Source organism: Notechis scutatus, chromosome 16 (genome assembly GCF_049901735.1).
Source record: "Notechis scutatus isolate UNSWTSFEM ecotype Mainland chromosome 16, rNotScu1.2, whole genome shotgun sequence".
Classification (NCBI taxonomy): Eukaryota; Metazoa; Chordata; class Lepidosauria; order Squamata; family Elapidae; genus Notechis; species Notechis scutatus.
The window spans coordinates 6,337,936-6,363,436 of record NC_142024.1 but is presented as its reverse complement, the minus strand read 5'-3'; the positions used below and the strand labels follow the sequence as shown (position 1 = coordinate 6,363,436).

Sequence of the window (25,501 nt, the reverse complement as noted above, 5' to 3'; positions counted from 1 at the left end):
TGCCATAGCAACCGCCGGTGTGTGTGTGGGGGGAGCCCTTCAGACTGCGGCCCTCGCGCCCTTTCCTCGCCGGGCGCCCTCCGGCTCTGAGGCAGCCGCGTCGGCGGTCTGGTCCGGGGCTAGGAGGACGGGGGTGCAGCGCCTTGAGAAAAGGCCTCTGCGGCAAGCCCCCTACTCGACTTCGGCGGCGACCCTTCGGCGGGAGGGAGCCCCTCGCGCAAGGGATGCTGGGAGTTGTAGTCTAAATAAGAGGAGGGGTTTGGTCCGTTGAGCAGCCCGGGCTGAGTTGGGCCGCCGCTTCTCCCCCCGCAGCCTCCGCCTCCGCCGCCGCTTCTTCTTTCGCGGGGCGAAGAGATGTCGTCCCTTCTGTCCGTGCAGGAGGAGAACCGGCTCCTGCAGCAGGAACTGTCCCGCGTGGAGGACCTGCTGGCCCAGAGCCGAGCCGAGCGCGATGAGCTGGCCATCAAGTACAACGCTCTCAGCGAGAGGGTACGGGGAGGGACTGGGGGGGTTCCTGTGGGGCGGGGGAGAAGAAGGGAAGGGGTTCCCGGGGGTGCCAAGGGGGAGGGGAGAGGGTCCTTGGCGGGAGGGGGAGGCTCGGGGGTGGGAGGGTGGTCCTGGGGGTGCTAGAGGGAGGGTCCTGAGGAGGGAAGGGGAGGGCCCTAGGGGGTGCTGAGGGGAGGGGGCAGGGAGGGTGCTGAGGGGGAGGAAAGGTGGGCCCTGGGTGGGAGGGAGGGTCCTGGGGGATGCAGAGGGGGAGGGAAGAGGGTCCTGGGGGAGGGGGTTCTGGGGAGAGGGGGACTGAGGGTCCTGGGGGAGGGGGCTGAGGGTCCTGGGGAGGGGGCAGGGAGGGTGCTGAGGGAGGAGGAGACGTGGGCCTTGCATGGGAGGGGGAACTGGTTGGGAGGGGGACTGAGGGTCCTGAGTGGGGAGGGGAGAAGAGGGCAGCCGGTTGATGCTGCCAGAGGGACCCTCGTCCCAAAGGAGCCGGGTACAGGCGGTCCTCAATTTACAACCGCAACGGAGCCCCGAAGTTTCTCTTGTTGAGGGTGGCGTTTGTTAAGTGAGTGTGGCCCCATCTGACAAGCTTTCCTGCCAGCGTGAATGGCCGTGGCCGATCAGTGGGTAACGCGGTTGTTAAGTGAACTTTGCTTCCCCATAGACTTGGCTTGTCGGAAGGCCGCAAAAGGGGATCCTGTCTTTTGCCACCTTCGGGAAGTGGAAATGGCCGTAGCTGGGGCTTCTCCTCTGACCGATTGTCCTGTAATCCGCCCTTCCCCTAATCTGCTGTTTGCCTCAAGTAGCCCTCCGCACCTTCCCCTTCCGGCCTCTCTTTGGCCAGGTGGCTCAGAGAAGGGCGTGAGGCAGTTCATGGGAGAGCAACATTTATACCTCACGCTCCGCTTGTTTTCTGAGCTGAATTGTGACTTAGGCAAAAACGGGGGGCAGGCTGACCCAACACACAAAACTAACCAGGTAAGAAGAGAATAGGAGGAATGTGGCGATTCGCCTGAAAGGCAGGCACCTGAGTGCCCCCCCCCCCCACTCCTCTTCTCTTGGGAGAAGTTGGACAATGAGCTCCAGTCTTCACCCTCGGGCTGGTTCCTCTCTCAGCCCGGCCCAACTCACCTCCCAGAGCGACCGCTGTTGTGTATGTGATGTGCGCAGTGCTGAGCCGATCTCGGGCGGGATAGGAGGAATGTTGGTTGTTTTGGACTCAGCTGGAGGATGCGCTGCGTCTGGAGACAGGAGAGCAAGAGAGCTTGGAGAACAGGGGCCTGGCCAAGCAGAACATCGAGCTGCGCCGGCGGTTGGAGGAGGACCAGGCGTCCTACAAGCGCAAACTGCAGGCCTACCAGGAGGGACAGCAGCGGCAGGCACAGCTTGTGCAGAAGCTACAAGCCAAGGTGGGTTTGGCCAGCCGCCGGAAAAGCCCCCCTGCCTGCCTCCAGGTGCTTCAGGCTCATTGGTGGGTGTGTATGCGTGTCTTTTAATGGCAAGCCATTTCCCCTGCCTCTGCCCTCTTTCAATCCTGTTTCAGATTTACAGTTCACCTGAGTTAGTTCACAGGGTAAAGCTTCAAGGATTTTCCCTCTCAGCTTATGGTACTTACACTTAAGTCTTTGTTTAGGTTTAAGTATTTAAACTTATATACCACTTTATAGGGCTTCACAGCCCTCTCTAAGCAGTTTACAGAGTCAGCCTCTTGCCCCCAACAATCTGGGTCCTCATTTTACCCACCTCGGAAGGATGGAAGGCTGAGTCAACCTTGAGCCGGTCAGGATCGAATTGATGATAGTGGCCAGAGTAGCTTGCAATATACTGTATTCTAGCCAGAGGGAGGGAGGGAAGGAGGGAAAGACAATAGCAATAGCTAAATTCTGATTCATCGTGTTCTTTAACTAGCAACGGTACTTACTTATATACCACTTCACAGTGCTTCACAGCCCACTCTAAGCAGTTTACAGAGTCAGCCTTTTGCCCCCAACAATCTGGGTCCTCATTTTACCCACCTCGGAAGGATGGAAGGATGAGTCAACCTTGAGCCTGGTGGGATTTGAACTGCCAAATTGTAGGCAGCTGGCTGCAGAAGTAGCTTGCAGTACTTAATAAGTCACTAATAATAACTAATAAGCCTAGGTAACTAATACTTGGGCTATATTTCTTCAGGAATTCCAGGTCTCCCACTATAATTCCCCAGGCTTCTGTAGGTGGGGTGGAAAAGGAGACCCGCCTTTAATCGAAGGCACTATGCCCTTCTGCCGGGGTGAAGTTAAGGCTGGTGTTGCAAGACTGAGCTTGCTTTTCCTTCAAGGAGGTCTGCCCTGTCTTGGAAACCAGCAGCAGTCAATAGCAACAGCCCTTAGACTTATATACCGCTATACAGAGCTTCACAGCCCCCTCTAAGCAGTTCACAGAGTCAGCCTGTTGCCCTTTAACAATCTGGGTCTTCATTTTATCAACCTCGGAAGGATGAAAAGCTGAGACAACCTTGAGCCTGGTGAGATTCGAACAGCCATATCTCAGGCAGCTGGCAGTCAGCAGAAGTAGCCTGCAGTACTGCACTCTAACCACCGCGCCACCGCAGTGCATAGGTGCAAGGTCTCCTCCACCTGCTTGTCTCTCTGTGAAAAGAATGTCTCTGTTGGGCCAATGGCTGCCGCGTTGTGTCTCCTCGGCACAATTTTCTTTTCTTTCCCTTCTAGATTTTGCAATACAAGAAGAAATGTGGAGAACAAGAGCAGCTGCTGCTGGAGAAATCCACAGAGCTGGAGCACCAGCAACTGGCGGTGAGGGGCGTTTTTTTTCTTCAGCGTAGCAGGCCAGGGCAAGACCACCGGGATGGGTGGCTCCTTGAGTTGTGATGTTTTTGCAGCTCGTGCCAGCTGCCCAGTGCTCAGAACTCTATGTGGACTTCAGGGCTGTGTACAAACTGTGGAGGCAGTCCTTCAACTCTCTGTCAAGATTATTTTTTCCCCACTTCTGACTCTACTTTAAGCCCTAACTACCTTCACCGGCCCATTTTCTCTGCCTTGGGGCTGGTTAATCTCGTAGCCCAACAGCATCAAGTTCTCACAACAGATGCCAGTCCTCCAAAAGCAGCGGTGTGAATGGAGGGCCCAAGCCTGTTTGCAAACTGGTTTTCATGTTTTGAGATTTAAAGCTTCCCCAAAGGACCTTGGGAGGTCCCAAGTGTTCTGGCCCAGCTCCCCAAACACGACAAACCCTCTGATGTGAACTCAAACAGTTCCTTTATTAGGAGTGCCGGTAGCCCTGGCCAAAAGTTTTTCTCACAGGCTAACAAGTCTGTCCATCCAGAAGATAAATAGTTGTTTGCCACATCTATTCATCTCCACCCCCTGCCTTTTATCCCCAGAGCTAGGGAGGGGCTTCTATAGCAGCGGTGGCTCTTCCATCCCAAGGACCGGCCCATAGATTTCCACTGCTCTCCCTCTGCCTTCTGTGCATCCCTGCATCAGGCACTGGACCCAGTTGTTGTTCCTCTTCCTCATCAGCCACTTCCAAACCTGGGGGCTGTTCATCTGAGGGGTGACGGACAGCCCAGGCTCCGCCTCTGTCTCTCTCTCTCTCTGCCAGCTCCATTCCCTCTTCCCCCTCGGAGCTCCCAGGTTGCCCTGATGCTGGCCCTGACTCACACGCCTCCTCTAATTCGGCTGATGGAGGGGTTGGCGGCCAACAGACCACCACACCAAATCTCCGACACACCTCGATTCTCTTTGGATCTGTGGCATTGAGAAGCCACTTTTCCCCAGAGAACGGGGATCTCAGCGTGAGGGGACTTTTTCCCAACCTAATAAGCAATCTGGTCATGGAGTTCGCCTTGAAAGGGGAGATGCTCAGATTTTCCAAAAAAAAGTGGCTCCCTCCAGCGTTAGAAGAACCTCACCTGAACCCTGGCAGGTATGCCAGGACCCGGCCCTTCATATTGTTCTCTGTCACCCTAACCCCTCAGGGCCACTTAGACGTGTCTGACTCGCATCTATGTCACGACGAAGATCATAGCAGCGACCTGGAGAACGCTCTGATCCGTTTAGAGGAAGAGCAGCAAAGGTGAGTCTGAAGAGAAGCGATGACTGCCCGGCCTCCGTTGCTTCACTCTACAGTTAGTCCTCAACTCACAACAGTTTATTTAGTGACAACAGCACTGGAAAAAGTGACCCATGGCCGTTTTTCACAGCTATGACCTTTGCAGCATCCCCATGATCATAGAAGTCTGTGGAGATTCTCAACTCATCCTGGTCTTGGTTGTCCCAAAAGTGCTTTTTTTTCAGGAGGCAACTGGACTTTCTTATTTTTTGTCTTTTGAAGACATTTCGCTTCTCATCCAAGAAGCTTCTTCAGCCATTCCCCACTATCCTGTCAGAGCTGAGATGTTTTCAAAAGCAAACAAAACAACAACAAACACGTTCAGTTGCCTCCTGGAAAAAAAAGCACTTTTGGGATCAAAATTTCAGATGCTTGGCAACTGACTCGTATATATGACCGTTGCTGTGTCTCATGGTCATGTGTGATCTCCTTTTGCAACCTCCTGACAAGCAAAGTGGGGAAGCCAACCGGGTTACTAACTTATCAACTGCAGCAATTCATTTAACAACTGTGGTAAGAAAGGTCGTAAAGTGGAGCAAAACTCAGTTAACAAACGTCTCCCTTAACAGCAGAAATGTTGGGCTCCATTGTGGTCGTAAGTCAAGGACTACCTACATTAGTCTGACTCCCTGGCCTGTCCATTTTGCCTTGGACTGCCTCCAGCACCCGTCCCGGAAGTGTGGGTGAACATTTCCTTGTCCCGCTGGGCATGGGCAGCTGTCAGGGTTCCGGCGATTGCCCTAATTAAGTCAAGAGCCTCGAACCGAGCTTCAAAAGAATCCAAAAGATTTATTAGGAGCAACATGTCGGCACAGACCCATATGAAGCCAACTCTGCCACACATAATTTACGGTCACCTGTGACCCTATTTCCTCCCTCCCCCCTGGGTGTGTCATAAATCAGATTCTACAACAAACACGTTCAGGGGCTGGGTGCCATAAATCACATTCTCCAATGAAGGATTTTTGGAGGGCAGAAGATCCGGTAGACTAGGCTACAATCTTAGTAAGGTAAGTGTGGAATGTACTTCTGGTTTTAATTGCTGTACTGCTTCAGGTTTTTCTTCCCTCCTGCTTATGGCAACTCGAAAACAGGCATAGGAATGCTTTATGAGTTGACAGCAATGATGCCCTTTCCCCTCTAACCGTCAGGGGTGCCAGTTTGGCCCAGGTCAACGCCATGCTGAGGGAACAGCTGGAGCAAGCCAACGTGGCCAATCAGGCCCTCAGCGAGGACATCCGAAAGCTGACCATGGACTGGACGAAAGCCCGAGAGGAGCTGCAACAGCGGGAGGCGGAGTGGAGGCGAGAGGAAGAGGTTTGGAGCTGGAGACCTTGCAGGGACAGGAAGGGGCAGTGAATTCATTCCAGATTGAATGGGCCGGGCAACAGCTCGAGGTACCTTTTTCAGAATCCCCGCAGAAATCAGTAGGAGCTCTCCTCCTTTCTCTCTCTCTCTGTCTCCCCTCAGTCGTTCAATGACTATTTCAGCAGTGAGCACAGCCGGCTGCTCACCCTCTGGCGCCAAGCGGTCAGCCTCAGGAGGCACTTCAGTGAAACGAAGAGCATGACAGAAAGGTTAGTGTTGGGGCTAAGGTGTAGCCGGCAGAGCTGTCCCTTTTAAGCTGGAATTGGCAAGGCGAGAGCCCTCGGGACCTGAGCATGCTCTCCGAGAGCTAAAGGGGCATTTTCCCCATCAAGAGGTATGCTCTATTACTGTGATGGCAAACTATGGTACATGTGCCACGGGTGGCACACAGAGCCATTTGTGCCAGCATGTGAGCTACAGGCAAACTTACCTCACTGCACATGCGTGCGCCTCACAGCTGATTTTTGGCCAGTTTGAGGCCTTTTTCGGCCTCCCAAAGGCTTGAGGAAGGCTTCTGCAGGCTTTGCAGGCCAAAAACTAGCCCCGTTTCATCACTTCCTGTTTTTCTGAAAATACTGGAAGCGATGAAACAGGCCTAGTTTTCGGCCTGCAGAAGCCTTCCTCAAGCCTCTGGGAGGCCGAAAAAGGCCTCAAACCTGCTGAAAATCAGCTGTGAGGCGCAGTGCAGGTAAGGGGGCGGTGGGGGTGAGTGGGTGGGGATCGCGTGCGCATGCATAGGGGGTGTGGAAGGGCGTGCATTGCCTTCTGGGTGTTGGCATGCGAGCACAGGAGCCCCAAAAGGTTAGCCACCACTGCTCTATTACGTTCAGCCTCCGTTTCCTGGGCTGCACCGCTCTTGCGTGCCCGTTTCTCCTGGAGATTTCTTCCGCTCCTGCTCTGCTTGTCCCGGAATCGCCAAAGCACCTTGAGGGACGAGGGGCCCCGAGGGCAGTAGCCTCACATTCACCTCAGGGAGCGCTTGTAACGGGAGCCCTTCTTCTGTCTCCTCCGCCATGCCAAGGTTCTGCTTCCTCCCGTAGGGACCTCTCGGAGCTGAAGAGCGAGCTGTCCCACACGGGCCGGTCCGTGAACGCCACCTGCCTGAACCTGGGCGGCCGCCTTCACCTGTCCGAGAGCACTGCCAGGGCAGCGGTGGAGAAGCAGGCACTGCTGACCGCTCAGCTGGAGGACAAGGTCAGGGACGTCATCCAGCTGCAAGTCCGGTGTGACACCGAGAAGGTGGAGCTGAGCACCAGGTGGGCTGGGAGGGGCGGGATGAGGAGAGAGAGAGAGAGAGACCATGCTCCGAAATTGGCTCTGCTCTTTGGAGCCGTGGAGGGCCAGGCCTGACTTTTGGGGGCCTTTCTTCTGGCTTCAGGCTCAGCGAAGCTGTCTCGAGCCTGGAGCGCCTGAAAGGGCAGAACCTGGAGAAGGGCAGGACGATCGAAAGCTTGACCCACAAGCTGGAGACTTTGGTGAGAAGCGGAGGTGGAGAGGAGAGTGGTGGGATTCAATTTTTTTTAACTACCGGTTCTGTGGGCGTGGCTTGGCTTGGTGGGCGTGGCTTGGTTTGGCTTGGTGGGCATGGCCGGGGAAGGATACTGCAAAAATCCCCCTTCCCTCCCCACCCCACTAACCTGCTTTCCAGCTCCGTTCTCCTGGGCAGGGCAACCAAAGGAGACCCAGCCCATCAGCTGGGACTCGATGGGAGGCAGAGAAGAGATGGGGTTGGCAGGGCTAGTCAGGGGTAGTATTTGCCGGTTCTCCCAACGACTCCAAATTTCCGCTACTGGTTCTCCAGAACTGGTCAGAACCTGCTGAAGACCCACCTCTCCGAGAGGATGCTGTGAGAAGCCGCCTTCGCTGAGAGAAGGCCGTTTGGGCAGCAGAGGGTGGGGGAGAGAGAGAGAGAGGAGAGGCACACTGGAAATGTGCCTCCTCACCTGTCCTTACCTTTGCAGGAAGCCTCCCGTGCGCAGGAGCAAGCTATGGAGGTGGAAGCCCTGAGGAGGGAAGCCGAGAAGCTGCACCAGGCGCTGCGAGAGATCGCCCAGGTACGGCCTTCCAGGGCAGCCCCACGAGACCTTGGAGATGGACACCCACACCTGGTCTTTGCAGCGGGCGGGCAAGTGAGGTGCTTTCCTGCATTCCAATGGGTAGTTTCCTCTTGGCCCACCCCTCAGGCAGTTATCTTAGACGCTGAAGGCGCCAGTCCCCTCCCACCGCCCGACCCAAAGACTGACGTTTCGGCCAGCGACGGCACCGGTGTTGTGAGGGGCTTGTCCTCCCCACTGCGGAGCTCCTCGCCTCGACGCAGCCTCTCCCCCGTCTTTGCGGCCTCCACCCTGGCTATGGTGCAGTCCGCCCTACAGAAGCGCCAGCTGCAGCTGCAGGTGAGGAAGGGGGACAGCGGTCCCCTGGAAGGGAATTTCAAACGAATCTTTCACTTTATCGTTGTTTATCCCCGATGATTTTAATGTCTTTATGCTGTAAGCCGCATAAAACGAAATGGGCAGCAAAATAAACACGGAATGGGATGTGGGGCCAGAGAGCATCCTGCTCAACTGGATGCTTGAAATATTTTTGTTGGGCGTTATACATACATGGAAACCAGAAATTTATAGTAAAGAAAAGAGCAGTGGTGGGATTCAAATTGTTTTATCACCAGTTCAGTGGGCGTGGCTTGGTGGGCGTGCTTTGCTTAACGCCGGCGCACAGCTTTTCCCATACCAGCTGAAACCTGCAGCGCCAATCAGCTGATAGGATTAAAGAAAAGAAAAGCACAGGGGCTGGTGGGAGATCCCTCCTCTCGGCTGATCATTGCCTTTTTTTTTTTTTTTTTTACTATACTGGTTCAGCTGAACCAGTCCGAACCAGTAGCATACCACCACTGGAAGAGACGTATTTAATTATTCATGTAGTAACTGCAGGTAGAATTGTATTTTCCCAAAATTGGAAAAAAATGAAAAGATTCCGACAGAAGAGAATGTGACAAGGAAAATATGAGAACGCGCAGAAATGAATAGATTAACGGTTGCAATTAAAGAGAAGGAGCAAAACTGAATATTACCAGATATGGGAACTGTTTTATCAATGGCTGGATAAAAAAAATATGATAGCTAATAGGCTAGCAAAATATTTAAAAAATTGTTAAAAGAATTAAACATGTTAAGAGCGTGACAGTAATAGAAATATTATGTATAACAATAAGATTAGAGAATTATGAAAAAAATGAATATGGTTGTAAAATTTAATATTATCGCACAAGATATTTGTACCCAGACGACACACCGTTAAACAAAAGATGAAGTATATGTATGTATTTTAAATAAATTTTAAAAAACCTATTAAAAAAGAGGTGTTGAGGATGGCCCACACGCCCTTTTGCTGCCCTCCTCCTGCTGCAGAGGGTCTCTAGGTGGCAGGTTGGTTTATGGGGAAGGCAGGAAGACCATCCTTCTGGATCTCTCACACACATTTCCCCCATTTCTGTTGACATTTCTGACTCTTCCGCTTTTTCAAGACTTAACCTGTTTTGGGGTGATAACCCACCCAGCCACGGGGATGAGAAAGCACGGCTAGCGTATTCAGGTTTCTGCATTGGTTTGATTCTGCTTTCCTTGGCATCGAGTGTGCACACGTCAGGGTGGGTGGGGGAAGTGGACCCTTCCTCTCGGTCTGTCCTAACCTGCGACTTGGTTTATCGTTGCTCTCAGGAACTCCGGGGAAAATACGAGGCCGCTCAGGATCTGGTGTCTTCCCTGAAGAGGCAGCTGGCCGAGGAGAGCCACGAACGGCAGTCTCTGGATGAGACAGTTCTGCAGCTGCAAAGGGAGGTGGAGGATCTGGCTCGGGCCAGGGAGGAGGCCAGCCGGGATGCCAGCCACTTCCGGTCGGCGGTAGAGTTACTGGGCGGGTAAGAGAAGAAAGTCTGGGGTTCCCCAAGCCATGCTTCCCAAACTGCCCAAGGTTTGGGGCTGGGGGGAGGCCCACTCTTGTCTTTCTGGCTGAGCCGTGGAATGCCTTGCTTAGGGCCTGCCTTTGTCCTCAACATTTGTGCTTTGCCTATTAATAGCAATAGCACTAGGACTTATGTACCGCTTCACAGTGCTTTACAGCCCTCTCTAAGCGGTTTACAGAGTCATCCTATTGCCCACAACAAGGAAGGATAGAAGGCTGAATCAACCTTGAGCCAATCAGAATCAAACAGCTGGAAGTTGGCAAACTTAGCTTGCAGTACTGCATTCTAACCATTGTGGGAAGGGAGGGAGGGAGGGAGGGAAGGAAGGAAGGAAGGAAGGAAGGAAAGGAAGGAAGGAAGGAAGGAAGGAAGGAAGGAAGGAAGGAAGGAAGGAAGGAAGATATACTGCTATTATAGATAGACTGATATACCGCTTCACAGTGCCTTATGCCCTCTCAAAGCAGATTACAGAGTCAGCCTCTTGCCCTCAACAATCCAGGTTCTCATTTTACCCACTTCGGAAGGACGGAAGGCTGAGTCAACCTTGAGCCATTGAGAATCGAACTGCTGGCAGTGGGCAGAGTTAGCCGGCAATATTTCATTCTAATCACTGCACTACCATGGCTTAGATAGCAATAGCCCTTAGACTTATATACTGCTTTACAGTGCTTTACAGCCCCACTCTAAGCAGTTTACAGAGTCAGCCTCTTGCCCCCAACAATCTGGGTCCTTGTTTTACTGACCTCAGAAGAATGGAAGGCTGAGTCAACCTTGAACCAGTCGGTCAGGATCAAACTGCTGGCAGTCAGCAGAATTAGCTTGCAATACTGCATTCTAACCGGAGGGAAGGAAGGGAAGGAAGGAAGATAGCAATAACACTTAAACTTATATACTGCTTCACAGTGCTTTACAGCCCACTCTAAGCGGTTTATAGAGTCACCCTATTGCCCCCAACAAGAAGGAAGGAAGGAAGGAAGGAAGGAAGGAAGGAAGGAAGGAAGGAACATATACTGCTAGTATAGATATACTGCTTCACAGTAGGACAGAAGGCTGACTACCTTGAGCCTGGTGAGATTTGAACTGCCAATGCAGAGGAATATAGACTGAAGACTAGCTGATTCCACTCCCTTTTCTTCCCTAAACTTCCACCTTTTGAGGCGACGCTTATACGGTAAATTTAGACTGAGAAAATGATTCCTTCCTTGGGAGCATTACCCAAATGCAACAGTTTGCTCTCCAGTGGGTCTAGATAAACGAATTTTGCGTTTTTGCGACGTTGGTGCCTAATTAGCGGTGAAGCCCGTGTTGCATCCACTGGCCTCTCCGTTAAAAGCGTCATTTGGGCTGCAGCGGCTTTGGAGCCCCTCCCCCAATAGGCTCTCTATGATGACCCTTCAAGCAGAGGACTCAGCAAGTGGCTCAAAAACATGGCCGCGGGTAGCCAGCCTGCTCTTCCTCTGCCTTCGAGAGGCCGACTCGGGAAGAGCAGAGCTGCCTTGGCCCTCCTCCCTGCTGTTCCCACAAGGCTGTGGTTATCCCCACCCCCCATATCAGTGAGAAGTTGTCCTTGGAGAAGACCCTCCAGGCTGTGGAGCAGGAACTGGAAGAGGTGCGACAAGAGAAGGAGAAACTGCAGCTGACTGGCAGAGACCTCCAGCACCAGCGTGATGCCCTGGAGGAGGAAAGAGAGGACCTCCTGAAGGATCGGGAACGTGCCTGGAAGGAAGTGGAACAGAGGTAGACGGGGGGCTGGGTTGGAGGCGCCCTATCCAGCCAGAGGCCTCATTCGGGGCTCAGCACCCCCCTGGCTAAGCCAGTAGTGGGGACTCTGAATAAGGAAGCTCGGAGGAGTCCCAGCACCAAGGGTTCCCTGGTTTCGGCAGGAGGAGGCCAGGGGACTCTGGCCTGCCCTCCTCTGGGCTTGTCTGTCTTCGGTATTCAGAGCCCGTTGCGTTCAGCTGGGCCTCCTGTGGTCCCTCCTCTCTCTGCCCTGCTGACAGCCGCAAGCAGCTGGAGCACCTGGAGGCCACCAAGTCCAGCCTGAAGAACGAGCTGGTGCTGACGAAGGAAGCCCTCAGCCAGGCCACTCTGGAGAAGGAGGTGTTGGAAGAGGAGAAGGCCAAAGCAGCAAAAGCTCTGGCCAAGGCAAGGCGCCCGCTGGAGGTTCAGGCCCGAGAGGGAGCAAGCAGCCCTGGGCCTCGGCCCCAGGTTGCCCTTAGTCCTGAAGCTGGTTTGGGCCTCCCATGTGGAGAGGCTCCTGTTTGCCACACCACTGCGTTCTTCCTCCCATCTAGAACGAGGGGAGCCGGGCCGAGCTGGAAGTTGCTCTGAACCGGCTGAAGGCCGAGGAGGCCTCCCTGCGCGATTCCCTGGCCAAAATGAGCGCCCTCAACAAAGGGCTGGCGCAAGACAAAACGGAGCTGAACCAGATCCTCGTCCAGGTTAGGGCTGCGAGCGGCGAGTGTGGCCCCCAGGGGTGGGTGGGTTGGATTGCTCTGCATCTACCACTGTTGGCAGAGCGGTGCCCGAGCCTCCCTTGCCTGCTTTGCGTGCGGTGCAGAGGCCGGAGGTCAGGTCCTGCAGCCTTTGCTGAGGCGGACCATAGATGTTCTGAGCGCAGGGTGTCCCATGCTCCACCGTGGCTTGAAGGGGAGGAACATGGACGGGTTGGGCGGGTGGGAGGAGCAGCAGCAGCAGCAATGCCTGCCGTCCCTCACGGCGGCCTTGGGCCTCTCCCTTGGGCAGCTGGAGGAGGAGAAGGCTTGTCTGCTGAGCAGGAAGCAGGAGGCGGAGCTGGAGAAGGCCTGCATCCAGGATGACCTGGCCCGCTTGGTGCAGGAGAAGCTGGAGGTCGACTCGGAGCGCCGAGGCCTGGGCCATTCCCTGCAGGCGGTGGAGCAGAGCCAGGAGGCCCTGGAGCAGGAGCTGCTGGCCCTGCAGGGGAAGAAAGGGCAGCTCCAGGAACAGCTGGAGCAGGTAGAGGGCAGCTGCAGGGATCCCTGTTTCCCCTCCACCCTCCTGGGTCACCCTGCAGGCAGGACATCGGTTGCGGGTTGAAATCTTGGAAGATCTGCCAAGTCCAGCAGACGTTCCATGCAGGGTCCAAGCTGCTTTAAGGGTGTTCCTGGGTGGCTTGATGGTTCTGCAATGAACGGCATTTGCCACACGCATTTGCCTTCCTTCACTCCGTTCTCCGGTCCCCACGATCTTCCCTGTGGGGAAGGCCGCAGGCTTTAAGGGTATTGTCTCGCTGGGAGGTGGCTCATGGTTCTGACCCAGCTTCCCAAACACGACAAACCATCTGATGTGAATTCAAAAGATTCCTTTATTAGGAATGCTGGGCTTCACTAGCAGCAGTGGCTCTTCCTTCCCCAAGGACCAGCCCATGGTTTTCCACTGCTCTCCTCTCCTCTGCCTTCTGCGCATCCGCGCGTCAGGCACTGGACCCAGCTGTTCCTCCTCTTCCTCATCAGCCACCTCCAGACCTGGGGGCTGTTGACTCTCCATCTGAGGGCTCACGGACGGCCCAGGCTCCATCTCTGACTCTGTCTCTGTCTCTCTCCCTGCCAGCTCCATTCCCTCTTCCCCCTCGGAGCTCCCAGGTTGCCCTGATGCTGACCCTGACTTCCATGCTGCCTCCTCCTCCTCCTCCTCTTATTCGGCTGCTGGAGGAGCTGGCGGCCAACAAACCACAACGCTTATCCTCTGCCTCGTATAGGTGGGGACCGACTTGGCAGAGCCTTAGCAACAGCCTTGCGGCCTTTCTCCCTCCCTCCACAGTTGTCCCGCCAAAGGAACGCAGCCGGCAAGGAGCTGGGTCAGGTGTCTCAAGAGCTGGAGCGCCAGAAGGAGTCTGCGCTCCGGGTGGCCCAGGAGAAGGAGGCGCTGATGAAGGAGAAGGCTGGGCTGATGGTGCAGGTGGCCGCCTTGGAGCGAGAGAACCATGGCCTGCTGGAGGAGCTTGCTGGCCTCAGGTGGGTGCCCGGGAGGCTCTCCGAGGCGGCGGTGACACAAGGAACGCTGTTGCGCTTGCAACCCCATAGTGGCGTGGCAGCTCCTGCGTGCGGGCTGATGGAAGAGCGGGGAGAAGCTTGGTGCAGGCCTCGCTGCTCTTTCTCCTTTCTCAAAGGACGACAGTTGGCCGGAATCGGGTGTCGGGGAGGGCTCTTCCTCCAGGCACACAGTAGCCGACACCATTTCCTATCCTGTGGAAGCAGACCTGGGCTCTGCACGCATCATTGCCCTCTGGTCCCGGGGGACTAGTGGGCCAACAAGTACTGGTGGGGGGGCGCTGAACCCTCAAGCTGCAGCTGGAAGGCCTGTGTGATGACTCGGGGCATGGCACAAGGGCAACACAGTCAAATGAGTCCCTTTATTATCTCCAACTTCGCCCCCAATGTGCAGGTTACCTTCAGTTGGAGAAAAACTCTCCCAGGAACAATCTTTAAGGGGAGGAAATTCAGTCCGAAAACAAAGCACATACAAACTGTAACCAAAAATCCAAACAAAACACGCTGCAGTAATTAACTCGACAGGGCAGGATAAGGAATTGCAGACTTGAAAGGCCAGCAAAACACAAACGGTTGGGAAGATGCCAGGAACACAGATAAACCTCGACAATACCAGATAATTCACGATTTGCTCCCAACAAGTTGCTGTTGCGCAGCTTCCCTTTTTAAACACTGTATTCCCAGCTGCAGCTAATGAAGGGAATCAGGGCCCTTTCCTCCCCCGTAAGCCATTGCAACCCACATTGCTATCTTCTCCGTTTTTCCCTATGTGCCCTAGGATGAAGAGGGGGGTGGGCCTGGGTCTTCCTCTGAACTCCCTCTCCCTTGTTCTACTTCTCCCCTGCTCTGCCCAGTCGGACTTTGCCCTTCCCCAGTTTCTTCCACAGCCAACGGAACCACACTCCCACTCCACGTTAGCTGCTCAGCCTCCCGCTCCGAATCAGATTCCGACAGGGCACAATAGTCTTGACTGCAAAGAGGATGAAGGCTTAGCTTAGCCCCAACCCACCCCCAACCTGACCAGGGCGATCCTTGTGCCGGCTAGGTCTGGGAAGGACTCCCTGGAAGCTTCGTTCTTTGAGACCCAGCAAAGGCTGGCCCACCTGGACACCCGGAGGGAGCAGCTGGAAGCGGGCAGCCAGAGCTTGATTCTGGCCAAGGAGGCCTTGCAAGGTACTGGGAGATGGAAGGGAGGGGAGGAGCACTTTCCTTCTGTCCCCTGTTGGGGAGAGGGAGGTTGGAGGGTCTTTTAGTGGGGTATGGAGCCACTCAGGGAGCCCAGGAGAGGGGACGCTTATCCAGGGGACGGTTTACCCCTAGGTGGGCCGGCTACCATCTTCCCTTCTCCTTTGCACGTATTTGTGGCCCTTGATCCTTGGGCAGAGGAAAGGCAGGGCGCCCCTCCTTCGCAGCCCTCCCCCAACTCTCATCTGTCTACCTTACCCTGCTCTGCCCCCTCCCTCCCTCCCCTCCCCCAGCGGAGCTTGCAAACGTTCGCAAGCAGATGGAGACGGAGGTGAGCCGCCTGGAGAGGGACAAGGAGCTCGTGGCCCAGAACCGTGCTCTGGCGGAGCAGGAGGCCCAGGCCACCCGGAGGAACATGCAGGCTGCCCAGGCAGAGGTCGAGCGACTCCAGCGGGAGAAGGTAGCCTGGAACCCCGGGCCTTGGGCTGGAGCGGGAGGCTGTCAGAGGGAAGTCCCTGGGGGAGAGGGGCTTCCGGCAGGACTGCCCCCAGTCAGTCTCGGGATGGAGCAGGTGGCGCTTCTTGGCCACCCCCACCCTCCTTGAGTGCTCTCTCTCTCTCTTTCCCTCCTCTCTCTCCCCCTTTTTCTTTCTTTCTGCTCCTTTCCTCCTCTTTCTCTTTCATCTCTCTTCCACCTCTCTCTCTCTCATCCCTCTCTCTCGCTCCCCTCTCCCTCTTTCTCTCCTCTCTTTTATCCCTTTCTCTCTTATCTTTCTCATCCTTTCTCTCTCTCTCTCTCCTCTCATCTCTCTCTTTCCTCTCCCTCCCCTCTTTCTCTCCTCTCCCTTTCCTCCTCTTTCTCTTTCATCTCTCTCGCTCCCCTCTCCCTCTCTCTCTTTCCCTCTTTCTCTCTCTTTTTATCCCTTTCCTCTTATCTTTCTCATCCTTTCTCTCTCTCTCTCTCTCTCTCTCTCTCTCTCTTTCCTCTCTCTTCCTCTCTCCCCTCTTTCTCTCCTCTCTCTCTCCTCCTCTTTCTCTTTCATCTCTCTCGCTCCCCTCTCCCTCTCTCTTTCCTCCTCGCTTTTATCCCTTTCTCTCTTATCTTTCTCATCCTTTCTCTCTCTCTCTCTCTTATCTCTCTTTCTCTCCTCTTTCTCCCCCTTTCTTTCCTCTCTCTCTTTCTTCTTTTTCATCCCTTTCTCATATCTTTTTCATTCTTTTTCTTTCTCGTCTCTCTCTCTCTTTCTGTCTTCTCTTTCGTCTCTCTTTCATGTCTCTCCCTCCTCTTTCTCTCTCACCTCTTTCCTCTCTCTCACCCCCACCCTTTCTCTTTCTCTTTCATTCCTTTCTCTCTTATCTTTCTCATTCTTTTTCTCTTCTTTTTCTCTCTCATCTCTCTCTTTCTCGTCTGGGCAGGAGGCGCTGCGGCAGGAGCAGGAGGCCGAGCGGCACCAGCTGAGGCAACAACTGAGGCAGGAGTGGGAGGATCTGCTGGCCCAGCACGAGGCCGAGAAGGAGGAGCTGAGCGTGGAGGTGTCGGCGCTGCAGCGGGAGAGGGACGAGGACCTCCTGCTGGCGGAGAGCGAGAAGCAGCAGGTGAGGAGGGGATCCCCTCAGGCAGGGTGGGGTAGCAGAGGTTGCCAAAGGGAAGGTTTTTCTGGGGAATGGAGACAACCCCTTGGTGGGATTAGGAAGAGGGGAGAAATGCCAACACCTCCGCCCACTTCACCCTGTGCTTTACAATCGGCAGTGGCGTAAATGCTGCTGACGAAAGAGGTAAGATGTTGGCTAGAAGCCTTCATGGGGGCTGGAAGCTCAGTTCTCATGAGACCAGAGCAAACTGGTATAAATAAAGAGATCTGAATCTGCCCGGCCGTGAGCATCACTGGCCTCCCCCAGCTGGTCCTCCCCTCTTTGGAAGTGCAGTGGTGGTGGGGTGCTTTCTGTCCCAGCCAGGGAAGCTCCTTGGGTGACCTGTTCCTGTTCCTGCTCCCTCCCCAGGCGCTCTCTGTGAAAGACTCGGAGAAGGCCGTCCTCCTGGAGAAGCTCCTGGCCACCCAGCAGAGCGTGGCCAATATCACCCTGGAGCTAGAAAGGCAGAAGCGCGAGAGCCGCAGCCGCCAGGAGCAGGAGCGGGTAGGGGGACAGGCGGGCCTAGAGCACCTACCCAGGGTGGGGCAGAGCCCTTCTCTGACAATGGATGAGATTCTGCGCCCAGACCAATGGCAGGCATTTCCCCTCCCTCCCTCCCTCCCTCTCTTTTCTTCTCTTTCCTCCCTATTTCCCTTCTCTTTCTTTTTCTTTCCTTCCTTCCGTCCTTCTTTCCTTCCTTCCTTCCTCTTTTTATTCTCTTTCCTTCCTATTTCCCTTTTTTCCTTCCTTCCTTCCTTCCTTCCTTCCTTCCTTCCTTCCTTCCTTCCTTCCTTCCTTCCCTCCCTCCCTCCCTCCCTCCCTCCTTCTCCCTCCCTCTCCTCCTCCTTCCTTCCTTCTTCTCTTCCTCCTCCCTTCCTTTCCCTTCTTTCCTTCCTTCCTTCTCTTTTCTTCCTTCCTTCCTTCCTTCCTTTCCTTCCTTCCTTCCTTCCTTCCTTCCTTCCTTCCTTCCTTCCTTCCTTCCTTCCTTCCTCCCTCCCTCCCTCCCTCCCTCCCTCCCTCCCTCTGGGCAACTGGTGGGTTGAATCATGTATGCCAGATTAACAGAAGGTGGATGTAGGCCACAGCAGGGGTCTGCGTGGCCTCTTCTGTCTCTCACTGGTTCTGTGTGTGTGTGTGTGTGTATGTGTGTATGTTGGTTCCTGGGTAGGCATGGAACAGCTGATGAACTTTTCTGTGTTTAACCAGAACACTGCCAGTGCTTTGAACGCGGAGCTGCGAAATCTGCGTTCTCAGCTGGAAGAGACCATCGTAGGGCACCAACGAGAGGCCAAGGGCCTACAGGGCCAGGTCAGGGACCTGGCAAAGCAGCGGAGTCTGCCCTCTGTGAGGTGAGGTCCCCCTGCAATCAGTGGGGAGGAGGGAGGGAAGGGTGCCTGAGTGCTGCAGAAGCAGGGAGAAGGAGGGAGGGAGGGAGGGAGGGAAAGGCTGCATCCGTAGATGCCGAGCTGCAGACCTCCGGCGTGAGCCTGGCCTGCGGATGCCGCGTGCCTCGGAAACAGAAAGGGAACCCCACCCACTCTTTAGGTGGAGGAGCTAAAGACGCGGCTGCAGCTGCTGGAGGATGCCCGGGAACTGATTCGCCGAGAACTGGGGGAGGCCCATCGCAAAGTGCGCGAGGCCCAGGAGGCTTGCGATCACCAACGGAAGGAGGCGGCGGACCTGCGCCGGGGCCTGAACGATGAGGGCAAGGAGAAGGAGGCCTTCCAGAGGTCCAACACGGAGCTGCGGATGGCCCTGAAGCGGGCTGAGAGCGAGCGCATCAGGTGGGGGCCCCTGAGCCGAGTCCTTGAGCTGCTGTATTCTCTTCCGCCGTTAACGCCGGCCACGTGCGCCTCCTGCCTCTAGCCAACCGGCGTTAAGCAGGCTTCGCGGCGTTTGGACTGGCGACTTCCTTCCCCCCACGCTTCCAAAACCTCCAGCGGTTTCACAGCTCCCTAGCCCTGTCTGGAGACCCTCGGGCCTCTTTTGGATGGGCTCACGATTTCCCCACTGAAGAAGGTGCCTTCTTTTTCTTTTCTTTTCTTTTTTTTTTTTTTTTTAAAAAAAACCATTTCCAGTTTGAAGCGCGCGACCGAGGAGAAGGACCAGAAAATTTCAGTCTTGGAGGAGGCCCAAGCCGCTGCCGGCAAGGAGGCCACCGACATGCGCAGCAGCCTCCAGGAGGTGGAGCAGTCGCGGCTGGAGGCCCGTCGGGAGTTGCAAGAGCTGCGGAGACAGGTGTGTGGGGTGCAGGTGGAGGGGGGGGGGCTACTGGCTAGGCGGACCCCGCAAGGGTTGGGGAATCTCTGGCAGGGAGGAACTGTGGATTTCCCAAGGCTACACACCTCTCTGGATGTTTTTTTCCCTTCTCTCATCCCCTCGTAAGTCACTCCTTCGGTTCTGCTTTGCCTTCCTCTCCATCCATCCGGAGGGAAGGGGCCTTTGGTAGGCTTTGGTCCAGGCTGCAGCTGGCAAGCCTGCCTGCCTGCTTTCCCTCCTTCAGAATGCCTTTGGAGGACCCGCTTTCCTTCCTGCCCTCCCCCTGTCCCTTCTCCTCCTCACAAGCCTCTTGGCCCCACTCTCTACTCTCAGGTCAAGATGCTGGACAGTGAAAACAGCAAGAAGAACAGAGAGGTAGCCGAGCTCCAGGCCCGGGTTGCCCTTGACGAGCAGCGGGAGGAGGAGAGCCGGCGGGAATCCTTTGGCCTCAAGCAGAAGATTGTGGAGAGCGAGGCCGGCCGGGAGTCGGCCCGGAAAGAGGTGAGGCTGCTCTCCGAGTTTGGTTCCAGTTGGGCTACAGCTCCCAAGGTGGGCTTCTCTTCCTCCAGCCTTGGATTACCAAGAAAGGAGGACGGTGGCTCTCACGGCCCGTGGCGTCCTTACAACGCGCCCGCCTGGATTCAGCCGGACAAGCAGGGTTTGGGGGGGCCTCTCCGCCTCCTGGCCACCTCTCTACCCAAAAGGGCCTCTCCTTTCAGCTCCACAACCTGCAGCGGAAGCTCATGGACCTGGAGCAGGAGTCTCGCCTGAGGGAGAAGGGGCTGCTGGGGAGCCTGGAGGAAGCCCGAGTGACTGAGAAGAAGCTGCTGGACGACGCCCGCAACCTGGAGATCAAGCTGGAGAAGGCCCAGGCGGAGGGGGCCGAGCTGGGCCTGCGGCTGAGCGCGGCCGAGGGACGTGCCCAGGGCCTGGAAGTGGAGCTGGCCCGCCTGGAGGGGCTGAAACGAGAGGCGGAGTACAAGCTGGGTAGACTCCACTCAGCCCTCCGACGGAGCCTGGGGGTCGGACGCAGGGGCCGTGTCCCCGGAGCGAGGGTCAGCGGTGGCTCCCGAAGATACTCTCTCTCCTCCCCCAAAGGTCTCTCTCTCTCTCTCTCTCTCTCTCTCTCCCTCTCTCTCTCTCTCTCTCTCTGACATCCGCTTCAGGTCTGCAGTGCTGGGCAGACGACAGCCATGTCCTCTCGCCTCTCTGCAGGAACCTCTACCGTTGAGGGGCCCAACGGCAGCTCTGCCTCACTGGCCAGCGGCCCACTCTCCCTCCCCCTCTCACCGGAGCGCCCCCTTCTCCCAGCCTGGCCGGGCAACTGGTGGCAGACATTGACCCGGAAGTGGTTCAGAACGTGCTGCGAGATTTCCTGGAAGAGCTGAGGAGGCCCAGCAAGAGCGGGTAAGAGGACGGGAGTTGCGTTTTTGTCCATCTGCAGCAGCGGATGCCCTCCCTTCCACACACCCCTCATGCCCCCAAATACCTCCCACTTGGCTGCATTTTCCTCTGTCTCTTGGGATCCAGGACGACGCTCGTTCCCAATTGGGCTCCTTGAAGTGTCAGCTGGCCGAGACGGAGGCCCAGCGCGACCTGGCCAGCAGCCGTGTGCAGCAGCTGCAGAAGCAGGTGGCCGCGTGCGAGGAAGGTGAGCTTGCTTCTCTCTTCCTAGGAAATATTAACGGCTGTGCTACCAGACAGGGAATCTGGGAGCGAATGCTTCCCCTTCCGCGCTTCGTTTGTTCTGCATAGGGCTTTTCTCACGGGATATACTTCGAGAAAGAAGATGAGAATATGCAAAGCCCTTTCTCCCGAATAAATACAGGTCAAGTTTTGAAAAGGTAGTTGTTAAAGAAAGTACGGTGGCCCTCGGCTGCAGCATCCGGCAGCCGAGGCAGGATGGCCACGTCTTCCCCTTGGAGGCAGTGGTTGTATGCTACCGGTTCGGCCCGGTTGTACCGAGCCGGTAGCACCAATGAGCAGCGGAGACCGAACCTTCTCTCCGCCGCTCTGCTGTTGGGCCCACCGGGGCTCACGCGCCCAACTTTATCTCCTACTTTTGAAGCGCAGCTGCTTTGCGTGGCATAGAAGAGTGCCATGCAAAGCTGCTGAAGACCAGGAGAGTGCAGGCTTGCAGGAGGTGAGTTGGAACGCCACCGCGTCTGCGCAAAGTGCGTGTTCGGTGTGCACGTGCACGCAAAGCGCGCCCACCGGGCCATGCCCACCGAACCAGGGGTAAAACTTTTCGAATCCCACCATCTTCTTTTGGCTTGTGCCCTTGAGGAATGGGGGCTCGGCCCACAGGGCCACTAGAGCTGCCCGCCTGCCCCAAGGAGCCCTGGGGAGCCGCATCCTGAGCCCAGGTGCTGTTCCTTCCACAGAGAGGCGCAGCCTCGATGGGAAGCTGACCGGAGCCCAGACAGCTTTGATGCTCCAGGAGGAGACCCTGCGCTGGAGTGAGCGAGAGCGCAAGGCCCAGGCAGAGAAGCTGGCTGCGCTGGAGCACGACCTACAAGCGGCCGCCAGCGAGCAGAGGGCCATGCAGGTGGGGGTGCAGGGGACCATGCAGGTTTCCTCTCCAGTAAATTGGCCATGTGGGGAGTGTGTGCATGTTTCTGGGGGAGGGGATTCTTCCGTCCTTCTCACCCTCTGAGGAAAGGGTGGAGGTGGAAGAACCGTTGCTCCCATCTAGCTCCCTAGGAGGGCTTCCCCATCCCAGCTCCGTCTCCTGAACTCCAGTTTCTAGAACCAGCCCGCTGTGCCGTGTGCTGAGCCGAGCAGCGGCAGCAAAGCCGGCTGTGTTCCCCATAGAGCTTGGCTGTTTCCCAGCCGGCCATCTCTGGATCAGCCTGGCCAGCCGGAGGCAATTACGATCACTTTCCCCACCCTCTCGCTTGTTCCAGGAGAAACTCGGCAAGATGAAGGCCAACGAGGCCAAGCTGGAGGTGGACAAACGACGGCTGAGAGATTCCTTGGGCAGTGCGGAGAGCCGCAGCACCAAACTGGAGCTTCTGCGGAAGTCCCTGGAAGGGGAACTGCAGCGGGCCAAGGTGGTGCTGAGCGACCGCGAGGCTGAGCTCCAGCTTCTTCAGGAGCGCGTCACTCTCATGCAGAGGCAGGTGAGGTCCCCCAGGTGACCACGGGGGCCTCAGCACGACCGCCCCAGGGTCCAGTCCTACCCCCAACCCCCGTTGATGGAAGAGCACGGAGAGGAGCCTTAGGATGCCCCGCTGCCAGCCAGCCTTACTTTGGCTCGTTCCCGCCACACCAGGTGAATGAGAGCGAGGCGAGAGCCAGCGCGTTGCAACACTCCTTGGACCAACTCAACCTCTCGCTGGCCAAGGTTGCCAATTCTGAGACTTCCCTGAAGGAGAAGGTGCAGGGGCTGACGGCCACCTTGTCCGAGAGCCAGAGCAGCTCCGTCTCGGCCCAGGAGAAGCTGCTGCAGTTGCAGAAGGCCCTGGCAGCCGGCGCGCATGAGCAGAGAGTCTTACAGGTGGGTGTGTTTTGGGCGGAAAGGCCGGGCCTCCACCGGCAGCACCTCCCTTCGCCAAAGGTGGCCGTCGCTCTGCCGAGAGAGAGAGAGAGAGAGACGGCCCCATCCCTCCATTCTTATATCCCCTTCAGGAGCGACTGGACGCAGCCCGCCAGGCCCTCTTGGAAGCAAAGAAGCAGAACGGGGCGCTTTCGGAGCGCCTCCAAGCCCTGAAGGGGCAGCAGGCTGAGCTGGAGCTTCAGAAGGAGGAGCTGGAGGGGCTGGGGAGACAGCAGGAAGAGGTGAGTCGCTTGAACCCGCGGAGATGCCCCTGGTTTGCCTTGTCACGAAGAAGAGCCCGAGGTCCAGGTGGGATATGAGACGCCTCCTGGGCGTTGCTAAAGGACTGGTTTCGTTCCGGGATCAGCGGGCAGGGGCGAGTCTTGCCTGGAAAACTCGCCCTCAATGCCCTCTTCTCCCCACCTGCAGCTCCTGCGCCGACGCCAGGAGGGGGAAGCAGCGGCTCTGAGGAAGCTCCAGAAGGTACAAGAGGAGCGACGCCTACTCCAGGAGCGCCTGGGCAGTCTGCAGAAGGCCCTGGCCCAGCTGGAGAGCGAGAAACGGGAAGCCGAGCGCCTGTCCCTGCGTTTGGAAAAGGAGAAGGGCGCCCTGCGGAGGACCCTGGACAAGGTCAGCCATGCGGCTTTGGGGGAAGCGAGAGAGGAGAGGCCTTGGGGAGGCCTGGAGAGGACCGAGAGCAGGTTGCCAGAGGGGAGGGAATGAATGGGGCACGGGGGGCTCAGCTCACGGGAGCGCCGGTTAATTGAGGGGCTCCTGCAGAGTGTTTTATACTCTCTAAATCCTCTCCCGCTGGTTGTGTGTGTGTCGCGGGAGCCTTTGTGCAGCAACTGAGGCGTGGTGGGATTGCTAGGTGGAGCGCGAGAAGCTGAAGACTCACGAGGACTCCGTACGACTGTCGGTGGAAAAGGGGCGCCTCGATCGTTCCCTCACGGGCGCAGAGCAAGAGCTGATGGGAGCCCAAGAGCAGATACGGCAGCTGGAGGTAACGGTGGCCTTGGGCTCTGGAGGGTGGCAGTCTCTGCCGGTGCCAAAAAGATCCTGCCCTGTGGATGCCTCGAAGAGTGTGTGTCTCAGCTCTTGTTTTGGCCCACCTGCAGCCAACAGAACTGGCAGCAGACACGGGCAGTGGGGAGGAGCATGGGCCAGTCCTGGAGTCTGGGGAAGGCTCTGACGAGGGCTCTGCATTGGAGGCAGAGATGGGGCTAAACTGCCTGTCAGTTATCAGCTGCCTTTGGAGTCGGAGATCAGTGGGGCAGAAGAACAGCTGGAGCCTGTTTCCGGTGTGTTCATGCGCAGAGCTGCCAGAAGAAGGGAACAGCTAAGGAACAAGGGTTGACTCGGAAGTAAGAGCACAGGTGAACGGTAGGGAATAAAAAGCGAAAGGGGAGGAGACAATTAGTTCATTTAATTAGGGTGAAGATTTGGTTGTGACTCCTTGCCAAGTATTTTCTGGTACAGCGTTGCTCTTGGGAGCTATCGGCCTGGCAACTCTCCAAGCTCGATTAAGGTCTGCGGTTGTGAATCACTCTTGAAAGATGGTTTGCTGGGACTTTGCTGCCTGTGAATGAGAGGAATTCACATTAGTCTAAATTAAAAAAGGGGTTTTGTCGGGATGAGGAGTCCCGCTTCATGATTTTGTGAAGCCCAGGTCAGAACAAACCCCGCCAGCTTCCTGGATAGGAACCGGGGGTGTCTACTCCCTGGCCTGCTGGAGGAAAACCGTGACTCGTCTCCTTGGAGGTCAGTGCTGGCCCAGGTGGCCAGCTGAGTGGAAGGGAGAGACTTGGAGAATGAAAGTAGGCAGGACGGGGCTGGCGAGCCAGACGGACATTAATACCGACCTCCCTTCCCTAGGTGCAAGTGGCAGAGCTGGAGCGGACCCAGGGGAAGAAGCCTCTTGGCAAAGCGGCTGCGCCACAGCGGCAGGAGAGCGAGCGCCTGAGCGGTTCCCTCCGCCCTGGAGCCAAAGGTCTGGAAGAGCAGGTGAGAGCTCCCCTCCCTCCTGGGGACTCTGGCTCCGCTGCGGTGCTGCCGCCCCTGGACTCGCCTCTTGCCTGGACCCCGAAGGGGCCCTTCTCACCCCCCACCCTCCACCCACAGATCTCGACTCTGAAGGAGCAGCTGCATCAAGGCACCAAGAAGGGGCAGCCTTATTTCCCAGCTCCCCCTCTCTTTTCCGGACACTAGCTGTGGCAGGAGCCGAGCCCCGTCATCCCTGCGGAGCGCCACGGCAAGAAGGGCCACCGACCTCCAACCCGTCAGGGCCTAGATTCACGCACAGCGCAAGGTAGTGCGAAATGCTCCTTATTTAAAAAAAAAAATTTTTTTTTTTTCCAAGAAGTCCTCGGTGGTCGGATCCGAGCTGGATCAGAAGAAGAATTCGTCCCCTATAAAGACAACCGAAAAGAACCCCCTCCCGGGGGTGGTGGAAGCGAGGGGCGATCCAAGCCGGCCTGGTGCCAAGATGGCTCCATTCGTTCCGTGATGGAGAACGGGGTGGGGGAGGGGAAGGTGAGCCAGTCCTGGCCTGGTCTCTGGCTGGGGAAGGACAGATGGGCCAAGGAGCTCCTTGGCCAAGGATCATTATTTTTTTATTTAACCGTAGATCCCAATCGGGTGTGTATTTTTCTCTGTTGCGGCTCTTTAGGTAGCAGCCAATCAAGGACAGTAGAAAGTTATTTTTCTTTTATATCCGCGGAATTGTTGGTTTTACGGGCTTTGCTCCTCTTTATGTAGAAGGGGGATAGCTTGTAATGAAAGACTTGAGCGTTACCCTCCTCCCTCCCCGACCTCCAATTCTATTTGGAAGGGTCGTGAAAACACAGGGAGGAAAGGTGGGGGGGCGGTCCCGTAGTGCCCCCATCTTTTGCCGGGGGCAGGGGGAGGAAAATCCCAGACTTAATGAATCAAACCGTGACAC

The 25,501-nt window shown here is 56.3% G+C and overlaps 1 protein-coding gene across 1 annotated transcript; it reads left to right on the top strand.

Annotated features, from left to right (window-relative positions):
- Positions 1 to 8: 8 nt before the first annotated feature.
- CROCC (ciliary rootlet coiled-coil, rootletin) lies at positions 9 to 25,466 on the top strand. Its single transcript, XM_087944850.1, is given in 37 exon segments — positions 9 to 489; positions 1,722 to 1,907; positions 3,207 to 3,290; positions 4,475 to 4,572; positions 5,760 to 5,925; positions 6,079 to 6,185; positions 7,017 to 7,232; positions 7,355 to 7,451; positions 7,938 to 8,030; positions 8,160 to 8,369; positions 9,693 to 9,892; positions 11,492 to 11,674; positions 11,938 to 12,082; positions 12,232 to 12,378; positions 12,683 to 12,913; positions 13,718 to 13,911; positions 14,993 to 15,120; positions 15,426 to 15,592; positions 16,548 to 16,727; positions 17,133 to 17,267; positions 17,970 to 18,107; positions 18,309 to 18,547; positions 18,842 to 19,001; positions 19,356 to 19,523; positions 19,742 to 20,120; positions 20,238 to 20,321; positions 20,324 to 20,407; positions 20,410 to 20,429; positions 20,553 to 20,673; positions 21,407 to 21,570; positions 21,929 to 22,144; positions 22,297 to 22,521; positions 22,653 to 22,802; positions 22,990 to 23,190; positions 23,432 to 23,563; positions 24,436 to 24,564; positions 24,682 to 25,466. Coding segments are annotated over 37 exon segments (5,799 nt in total). The 5' UTR covers positions 9 to 354; the 3' UTR covers positions 24,769 to 25,466.
- Positions 25,467 to 25,501: the final 35 nt, after the last annotated feature.